The 10254-nt window shown below is 39.2% G+C and overlaps 1 protein-coding gene across 7 annotated transcripts in view; it reads right to left on the bottom strand.

Annotated features, from left to right (window-relative positions):
- Positions 1-10254, bottom strand: part of MEIS2 (Meis homeobox 2) — a 207524-nt gene that overhangs the window by 4929 nt on the left and 192341 nt on the right. For 5 of the 7 annotated variants that reach the window (XM_027066895.2, XM_027066898.2, XM_027066896.2 and 2 more), the window contains one exon: positions 690-748. In XM_027066895.2, the coding sequence (XP_026922696.1) occupies positions 690-748 (59 nt within the window). Of the gene's footprint in view, positions 1-685; positions 749-10254 lie in introns of all 7 variants that reach the window. The other 2 variants (XM_053224192.1, XM_053224193.1) reach the window with 1 other exon arrangement.

Raw genomic sequence — 10254 nt, 5'->3', positions numbered from 1 at the left:
AATACGCTTTTTTCCTATAAACCTTCTCGCGGGACACCGAAATGCCTCAGCGAACTAAGGAAATCTCAAGGTGGAATGATGAGGACTTCACGGGTATGGCTCAAGAGTACTGATAAGTGCTTTGGAGAAACGAGGGGGTACCGTGAGGAAAAAGCCACATGCATTTTAGTGGGATGGATGGGAAGCATTTTAAACAAAGGTAATAATCTTGTACTAAAAAATAACGCTGGCAAAGCAGCAAGCTGGGCTCCAATAGAATATTATGAACAGTCCAAGCAAACGAATGGATACAATGAACTGAACAGGGGATGCTCCAGGAGTGAAAGCCACGTGAACACCAAGGAATTGTGGGTAACAAGAAAACGTGTGCTAATGATTGATGCAGACAAGCAATGAGTAATTCCAGAGCTCGCAGTCAAACAAACTGCTTGTGGCACTAATACTTGTGCCCAATTACCAATTCAGAAAGAAAAGAAAAAGCAGTTTCAGTGGAGTCAGGGTGGGAAATCTCCAATTAGCACCAATTAGTGAAGCTGCTTCCTAAGTGCAATCCTGGGGACATTAGAAAAAAAATTCTCCCAGGATGCCTGATGGAAGCATTTATTTACCAGGTGATGAAACTCCTAGAGTATAACTTGATGAGGATCTGTGCCTATGGGACATGAATGCAGACACTAGTTGGAACTTGCCTGCTCGATTTGACTGGTCAATCATGGGCTGTACTATTCTTCTTCTGGCATTAATAAACCTGAAATAGAACAGAGAAGTCCAATCATCCAATGCAGTTTCTGCGCCCTATGAGCACTTTGGCACAAACGCTGCGGAGGATACGACGCGGTCAAACATCTACCGAGAATTATCTTTCTGATCCAAAGGTCAGTTTTCCCTTTGCAGTGTTCAGAAACAGTTGACTGGATCATCTCCATCATCTGATAACCAAGTCGGGGTTGACTTTCGGACAGAGGCTCAGCGAGGGAATCAAGTTTTCCCTGAGAAAACATGTATTAATTTGCAGTCGTGCTTCTGCTTCTTGAACAAGTTGGAATCTGGTTAAAGTTCACGGGCTGGAAGATTTTTCTCCTTTCCCTAAACTCCCCATCATAGGGAGACCTAGCTTCCCCTTGCAGCTGGTCATAAATGGAGACCAGGCTCTGGCACTCTGCTTTCACAAGGTATTGTTAGGTCAGCAAAGCCATCAATTAGGCTGTCTGAAGTTTTATCACCAACACAGCAGTAATAAGTGCTGGCCAGAAAGACTTCTGCTCTTTGGCAACTCCTGCAGTTTAAGCCTGTAAAGTTAGGGGTCATTTAGAGGTCAGTGCCAGCTGGGGGCGGCCTTTCCAGTCTAAGCTGGGACACCCAGGGCAGGGATAAGGTAACTGCCAACCATAAACCCAGCCACCTTTCAACCCACTAGAAAGACCCAGCCTCAGGTACACATGGTTGATATTAGGGCCCAAGAAACGTTTTCAAATCAGGTGGTGGCTGAATCACAGGAATGTAAAGGAGAAGCAGTTATTTCGTCTAGAAGCCTGGATCTAATTTTGTTGGAAATCCAAAAATAAGTGCCTACTTCATGTTACTTTAATGTTTAATAATGCCCATCAAATATTCATGTACAAACAGAGTAAGATGATAAGAAATCTCCTTTATTTCTCCAAATTTAATAAAAACAAAACAATTTTCTACCATTTGCGAGTTACCCTTGTCCCTGTGCATTTTTAATGCTGTGCACTGCCCACACATTTGAAGTGATGCACGGGACTCACTGGCCGTGCATCTGGTGGGGGGCATGGAGGGAGGGCATGCCGCCTATAACATAGCTAGCACCTCCTTAAAAATACACCCACTTAGAACGTTTCCCAGTATTTCCAGTTTGAAATCTTAAGTGCAAGGGACTTCGTGATTAATGAGTCTGCATGGGGCCACAGGCAGGAACTGAAAACCCATTCTTTGAAATTAGCCAGAAAAATTCTAGTGTGTGTTGGCAGCTCTGTGTTTCTAAGGAGTTGAAGTCCCTTCCTAGGAGGACAGCAGCCCACACTTGCTCGGGCCTCCCGTGAGCATTCTAGAGGGAATACAATTAGGCTGAAGAATAACAGCTGCAAGAAAACCAAAGGAGTCTTTTGCATATGGTGTTTGTTTGCAAAACAATGAACTTCTTTATTACTTAAGGAAGTACAGCTCAGTTGTCAAAAATGTTACACCCTCTCAAGGTTTGGGGAAACAAGTGACAGGACTCGGGGAGGTGGAAACAAAAGGAGGGCTGAAACTGCACATGTATTCCCACCTGGAACATAAGTGCTACTGAGGAATATCGGACCAGATCACAAAGCATTCCAGAAGCATCCCTTAAATCAGAAAAGGAACTTAATTATCTACTCTTTCCCCACTGTCTTTACGGGGACCAAGGGGGACTGACCTGCAATTCTCACCCCCAGGAACTCGTTTTATCTGTGCAGCTTAAGACCAACTGAGATGCTCAGGCGAGCCTGGAGAAACCTTTTCTTTCCTCCTTGAAGTTTCTAATGGAGGACACACATGGCAGAGGCTTCACCTCTTTTTATGTGCTACTGATCCTGGTTTTGTTTCTTCCTACAGGCCAACTCTTTAGGTAAAATGAATTGCAATTTTTTCCCTTTTTCATTTTACCCTTTTACTCTTTTATTATTTACATCTGGAGGTTGTTCCCTTATTTATGTCTTTCTCCCCAGTTCCCCCAAACACTCCCTTCCTCACAGAGCTGCAAGGCATCATGGTTCTTAGTTCTCAGCAGGAGAACTCCACACTGTCTTCAAACAAATAATTACGGGGAAGGTTAGAGGTTCACTCAAAGGTCATTTCTTTGGATACTCGTCAGAATGTTTACATTAGTAAAAACGGGGTCCGCTCAAAAGGGTGTTCAATGGGGGACACACAACAATGCAGAACATTAAAAAAGCATTCTGTGTGCTAGCAGGTCTTTATAGAAGCGCTGAACTTGGAGATGGCACTCCGCTATTACATTTTCAACTAGTTACCATGGCATGGACTGGATGTTCACTAGCAGTTCTGGCGATGGCCTTTCTTTGCCCGGTTCTGCTAAACAAATATGCATAGAAGCCTCTGAAGGTTTTCAACTAGATCGTTTTTTACAAAGGGTCATAGAGATTCTGGGGTTTTTTTTGTTTTTTTTTTTTTCCACTTGGGTTCCATTTAGCTTCTCTGAATTTTTGTTCTCAAACAATGTTTTTGATCCATAGTGTTCTATCTTGCCAGGATCATGATTCTACCACATTCTTTCAAGTCACACAGAATTTTAAAAACATATGGGCCCCAATTTTTCAGAAATCTCTTAACTTACAACTCCTGCCAATTGTCAACTCCCCTGATCTTGGGATATCTTACAAACACCATAGATGTTATCAAAATTACCAATGAATGAGTTGACTTTAAGAACAATTTAACACGAGAAAAATGCAATTACCCCACTGTACTGATGATCTGCAGGCCACTCTTAGAAAACACATCAATGTACATACAATGGAGACACTTAACTATAGATTTTAAAAATTCAGACTAGGAGTACTTTTTATTTCTTTAGTATTACTAAGATAAAATTTCCAAATGCAACCCTTCCCTAAATTACATGACAAGAAATTTTTTCCACTTCCTCTGATCTATATTTTAAAATGACCTTATTCAATGCTCAAGTAGTAAACAGAATATCAAGTTTTGATTCTACTTAAAATGTGAAGACTCTAAAATTGAAAATACACTGATCTTCAATCTTTTAAGGTCCAAGCTCCATTCAGATGGAAAAACGCAACTCACTGGTTCAAAGACAAAAGACTTGTCTTAAAAAGGCTCAAAAGGTTTTTTTGGATATTAAATGGGTCTTACAAAATAACATTTTGATGAGTTAAGTGTAAATGAATCAGACACATATGGATTAAGTTATCCTTGAATTTCACACGGGTTTAAAAAATAAGGGGAAAAGAGGGTCTTGGCAAAAACATTTTGGACTTTGCCAAACCCAAAACATTTGAAAAATTGCTGAAGACATCCAACTAACCAAAATGCAGCAAGCTGCACCCAACTTTAATGAAAACCCCCACAAGTTATTTCCAATTCAAAGCCTGTTAAGTTTCTCATCTGTATCTGATATTAAAAATTTTTCTAAAGTTTTAATGTCATCCCAGAATGATTCTGAAGTTGAGGACATGTGATACACTTCTTTATTGGTATAAACAATTTAACCTGAAATTACAAAGTCTTTTAGAAACTAAATAGCTCTTAAAAACATTCTGAGATTTGTAAAACTTGTGTGCAAAATGTGCCATATATGATAAATGCCATAAATAAAATGTGCCAGTAAGCCTAGTGCCTTATCCAGATTTCACTTAGAAAAAATTTTCATTAGCCTCATTGTGACTTTTTTTAAGGGCTACAGATAATTCCATTAGTGACTCCCACAGGGAATGAGTGCCCTAAAGTGCACTAGTTCCATTGATTTGTATTGAACACAAAGTTAGTACCCAGGCTCACACAAAGACTCGGGAGAGTATCTACTAAGATTATCTACTTTCTCGCTAAATTTTACAAAAATAGAAAATGCATTAGTATGTGCGATTCTTAAAAATCATACACTGACTGTTAGCTTAAAAATAACTCAATTATAGAAATAAATTCAATGACTTTCCAAGAATCATGAGGCCCTTTTGAGTCAACTCAGAGATGAGAAAAGAACGTATTAAAAAGAGAAAACGCAAGAGAGCAAAATATCACTGAAATCTCCTCTTGCCGTCTTACTGGAGGAGAGAGCTCCCGGAGACCTCCCCGCCTCCAATCCCCACCTCAGTCCCCACAGAAGAGCCAAACTTTTCAACTTTGCATATTTTTCTGCAACTGAAATTTGACCATCGTGGTTTTCCTTTGAAAGCTTTTTCACTCCAAAGCATATTTCAGATTGATAGAAGTAGGCTTAGGTGTCATTCCTGCTTGTTGATTTCTCTCCTTTTCTTTCTCCCCCTCCCTCCCCTTCTTTTTAAATGACTGATAAATCCCTTCTTTCTGGTTCACTAACTTCATGCCACACCTGGTAACCAACTTCTTTAGGCAGCATTCCTTTTATTAGAAAATGTAGGCCTCTGTGGAGTCACCTGGAAAGCCGCCAGCCCTGAAGGCTCTGAGGAGGAACCAAGGATCCCTGCGCTGAAGCTTTTCCATGGATGGGTCTGGTCAAGGAAGGGGGCTGAAGTGTACAAGAGGGATCAGATTATCTTGGAAGAGGTGTTATAAGCCGCTTGGTGACTGGGGACCTGTTGAAAAAGGAAGAAGTTCTGCTTCTCCACTTTACCCAGCCATGGGACTCATCAGTGAGGGTGCTTATTCACAAAGCTTGCTACTGCTTGGTGTCTGATACAATGAAGCCTCAACCTTGACAAATCAGTTATCAAGTTTCTTCACTTTTTTTCTTCACACACACAAAAAGCAAGTTTTTTTTTTTTTTTTCCTGTGCTCTGGTCATGGCTAAGAGTGGGGTTTTCTCAGTAAGATTCACTGAAATGGTTACATTGGTGAATTAAACAGGCTTAATGTCTCTGAATATGTACTCGGGCACATGAATGATTGAGTCATGGTGTAGCCATGAGTTTTTCCCTGATGGCCACACAATGGATCTTTTCTCACGAACAACTGTGAGCAAAGTAAGGTAAATGAATGAAATTCATGGGCCACTCAGAAACACATTCACAGTTCATAATTTCCTCAAGCTACAGATTAATTTAGAATTTGATAGATACTAGACTTGTCTACAACTCTGAAAACGCATGAACTAATTACTCATACATTTATAACATGAACACATGATGCTAATCCGGAATCACAAACATTGTGCAGCTTTAGGAATATGCCTTGAGTAGTGGAACATTCAAGTTGAACACAAAAGGCTCTGGACAAAATTCTAAGTAGCTAATACTTATCTTTAATGACCTTCTAATGTGTTCTTTCAATATTCTTTTACCTAATTCTTCCCTGAAGTTACAGGGCTTACATAGGTTCTTTACTAAAATACCCTACTTTGGGCAAACCCTTCTCAATTATTGTTCCATATTCCAGACTTCTCCATAGAACAAAGTGATGGAGAGGGTAGGCTCATATTCTCTGCCCTTTACTTGCTGTGTGACCTTGGGCAAGTCTACGTAAACTTCCAGGCCTCTGTTTGTTTCCTGTCTATAACAGGGCACTGGTTGAGACCAGATTGTTTTGAGGATTAAGGAAGATATTGTATGTAAAATCCTTGGCACAGTGCCTGACACATAGTAAGAGCTCATTAAATGTTAGCTTACACTCAAAATGCACCTACCCAATGTCCCCTCCTAAAGAGCTCTGTCCTCTCATAGGAAATAATTAAGACTTGGTGGGTGACTATTAAGCAAATCCATGCTGGGCTGAAGAGAGGTAATCATGTGTTCTACTCTTACAAGTATCATGTGTCCATGTGCTAGTTCTTTCCCAAGGTCACAGCTAATTTAAATGTATAATGCCCTGGGGGGATTTTAGACACTGTAGTGGGCATCTGCTGGGGGGGCTGGGTAGTGGGGCAAGTTATTTTGGAATCACACTCTCTAAAATGGTTCTCCACACCTGCAGGTCTAAGTGTGTTCCATGGACCAGTCACATCAACATCACAATGAGTCTGTTAGAACTGTAGAAACAGAGTAGTCCTCACCCTGGCACTACTGAATACTGAATTAGGATTTGAAAAGAGGTCCAGGTGATCTATACACATTTAAGTTTTAGAGGTCCTGCTGGAGATCACATAGCAAATAGATGATTGGGCCTTCTTCCTAAGAACAGAAATTTACAAAGATCAACTTTTAAGCATGAAACTTAGCTATGAAAATGCATGTATTACTCTCTTAAATTATCTCAGACCTAAATAGTCTTTTAATCCCTTGCCTCGGGCAAACAAAAATTTATAATAATTTTAATTCATTTTATTCCATGCATACTTCCTAAAGGAAAAGTTTGGCCAATAAAATGCTTTTTGTGGAAACTGTTACCTTTCAGTCTCTCTGGGATGGGCAGAAAGAAGATGGCAGAATTTTCTTTCTTTTCTTTTTTTACATGTATTTCTGTAGTGTTTGAGTTTTAATAAGAAGTATAATTGTTTTTATAATTAAATTTCAAAGGTGACCTGGATAATTTGGCATCTTATCTGATTAAGGTTTATATGGCCAATAGTGGAAACTTTTCAATAAAAGTATTTGGGAAATTTTCTCTACGATAGGGAATTATCTTTTGTTTCCCTTATAATATGGAGCAACAATAAACACTATTCCATAAGTATAATCAGACTTGAGGGCATGTAACAAAACATCCCAGCGGGTTATGATTTTGAAGTAATGTTATTCTTATAGAATGCCATCAGATTATTCATATGTGGCTATTTATCACTGACTATAAAAGTGATCCTTCAAAGCCACTTGTAAGCAAGGGAGGAGAAAACACGCACACTTCCTTAGCTATTCATATCAAGGATCTATCCTCTTCAAGATAAAATACTAAGTCAATAGATATAAGTTGTAATATATTACCTCATCCTGTACATGATTAATGGCAGGTGGAAATCAACTAGAAACTGAATTACTTTGGAAATTTTACTACTGACATTAAAATTCCAGATCTGTATGGCGACACACCTTATGGGGCTTCTGAAAACAACTCTTTTGCAGACATAGAACATCTATAACTTTGCTCAACTCTATCAGCATAGAAAGCAGAAGTCATCATTTTCACATTACCAATTACCCAGTACCTGTTCATCTACCTAAACACTACAGCCCGACTGAGCTTTGAAAAGTCAACCAGTCACTTGATATCAGTTACACACATTTAAGCCAATTCTCATTATGTTCCTAGCCATTTACTAATTCACTCTAAGAGGAGAAGATCCCAACAAATCTAGTATCTTTTTAGCTTTCATGATCACCTTTGATTGAAGTATTAATTCTTTATCCTACTTCTCAGTGGAAACTACCTAAGCATTAACTTGCCAAAAATGCACCAAGCTGTTTAGCAATTATGTATTAGGTATGTTTGAGGAGATCAAGGTGCACTCACATGCCCTCTGCTATGGATATCTCTCTGATTAGCTTGTCATCTGCTCAGAAGAAGATGTAGGCTGATTCTCCCATACAGTCTAGCAGGCCAGCTGTTAGCTGCCTGTCAAGCCCTCAAGTGGACAAGTAGTCCAGGAGCAAAAATGTCACTCCTTTGATCTGGCAAGGAGCAGCTGCTGATTTATAGAGTAGGACTTTGTTCTTCCGTTCTATTTTACTTTCTTTCCTAAGGCAGAACCACAAAATCCAGGAGAAAAAAAAAGTGCCGTTCCCAGCAACATCAACAAGCTCTGACAACTGCAACAGGGTTTTTCTTGGCCCTAACAAAGCTCTCAGGCATCTCCTTTGACGCTCACCTTTCCCCCCCCCCACTCCCCCCCCACCGCCATTTTGTGCAATGCGGTAGTTATTGTTTAATTCAGCTTCTGTAAATGGAATGGACTGTGGCCAGCAAGCCTGGGGCATAAACACACCTGTATGAAAGAAGCCTTATTGTAGCAACCATCTACAAGCAAGCTCACATGAACCACACGTTCCTGAGTTCAGAAAGAATGCTCCATTTTTTCCTGACAGCAAATTTTACCCTAAGTGAGTTTCTATTTTTGGTGCCACCAACCTGCGATGACCACATTTGAACTGTTTCCTCTCTAATAGCACTGCACTCTTTAAATCAAAGAGAAAAAAGGATTAGATGTTTTTTAAAATCTGTGAGCAAACATAGCCATCAAAAATGTTTATCCGCTGTCAATAGTATCAATCATTAAGAGCTGAATTGAATATCCAGAAAGGCTTTAGCAAATGTAATATCAAAGATTCCATAATGTTGATTTCATTACCCCTGATTTATACTGACACGGGCTTTCTGAGTAACATATAAGGAAGAAAATCAACAAAATCTACATAAGCCATACGCATTGTCTTGCTAAGAATTTTGCATACACTTAATCCTATTCTCAACGGATAAATCTGTCAGGTCCGAGATGTCCTATCACATGAGTAGAACATGAAACAACATGGCCTTGAGATAAACTGTGAGAAGTCATCAGCCATATGGATGCATGTACATGTATGTGTGTGTGCATATGTGTATATGTATATGCACATGTACGTGCACACACCTACATATGGCAATAAACTTTGCCAGAGACTAATACCTGGCTAGGTTTTCTGTGCTAGTGCTGAAGAAAGAAAGATACACACACACACACATATTGATATCTGTGTATATATATGTATATATCTGTATATCATAGATATGTATATATATGTATATATCTGTTTCATATATATATATATATATATATATATATATATATATATATATGAAAGAGTTATCGACTCTAGGATATTTAACCACATAGGTCACATAGGTCAAAGACAGGAATTTTGTGGGTGGTGGAAATGCTGACAACAAAGGAGAAAAAAACAGTTGGTAAAACTCCTTGTGTCTACTTGGGTCATGCCTGCTATGTTCTAGTGTTTGCTCTCTTCTCTACCTTTTTCACTTTCCAGGGAATAGAGATTTTTGTCAGCCTCATTTCTTGTTTTATGCTATGTTGCCCTTTGGTCAGTCAAAAGTTACTAAGCACCCACCTCCTCAGTGTTCAGGGAATTGTACTAGTAGGATGCTTTCTCTGGGAGTGTGTGTGTATCCCAGTGAGAGACTGGGTTCTGGAGAGTGGACAATAGTGGGTAGGAAGGGAAAGCAAGGTGTAGGGGAGCAGGGATTATGTAAGGCCTATCTTCATCCTTTTTCCATCCTAAAAAAATTGGAATGAATAATTTTTAAGGTCCATAGTAATCTGTACACGTGCCATGTAAAAATCTTCCTCATTCTATACTTAACAAAACACAAGTTTAATGACACAATACAAGGTCATATATAATAAGAAATTACATGTAACACATAAATATATAATTATGCGACTCTCTCTCTATTTAAAATTTTCAAAAGGCAGTGCATGCCTTTAAAGAGTTTTACTCTTCACACCCACAGAAACCAACTGAAAATCACAATTCTATAATACCTAAAAATTGCAAATTACAAATTTACCACACAGTAAATAGGTGTGAATAGGGTAGGGCCATTTGAAAAGTCAGATGGAAGTTCATTACTGAATTTGTGGAGGAAGAAAGTTGAATCAGATTA

This window comes from Acinonyx jubatus, chromosome B3 (assembly GCF_027475565.1).
Source record: "Acinonyx jubatus isolate Ajub_Pintada_27869175 chromosome B3, VMU_Ajub_asm_v1.0, whole genome shotgun sequence".
In the NCBI taxonomy this organism is placed as follows: Eukaryota; Metazoa; Chordata; class Mammalia; order Carnivora; family Felidae; genus Acinonyx; species Acinonyx jubatus.
Note: the sequence above shows the minus strand (reverse complement) of the source record. Positions and strands in the feature narration are given on the sequence as shown.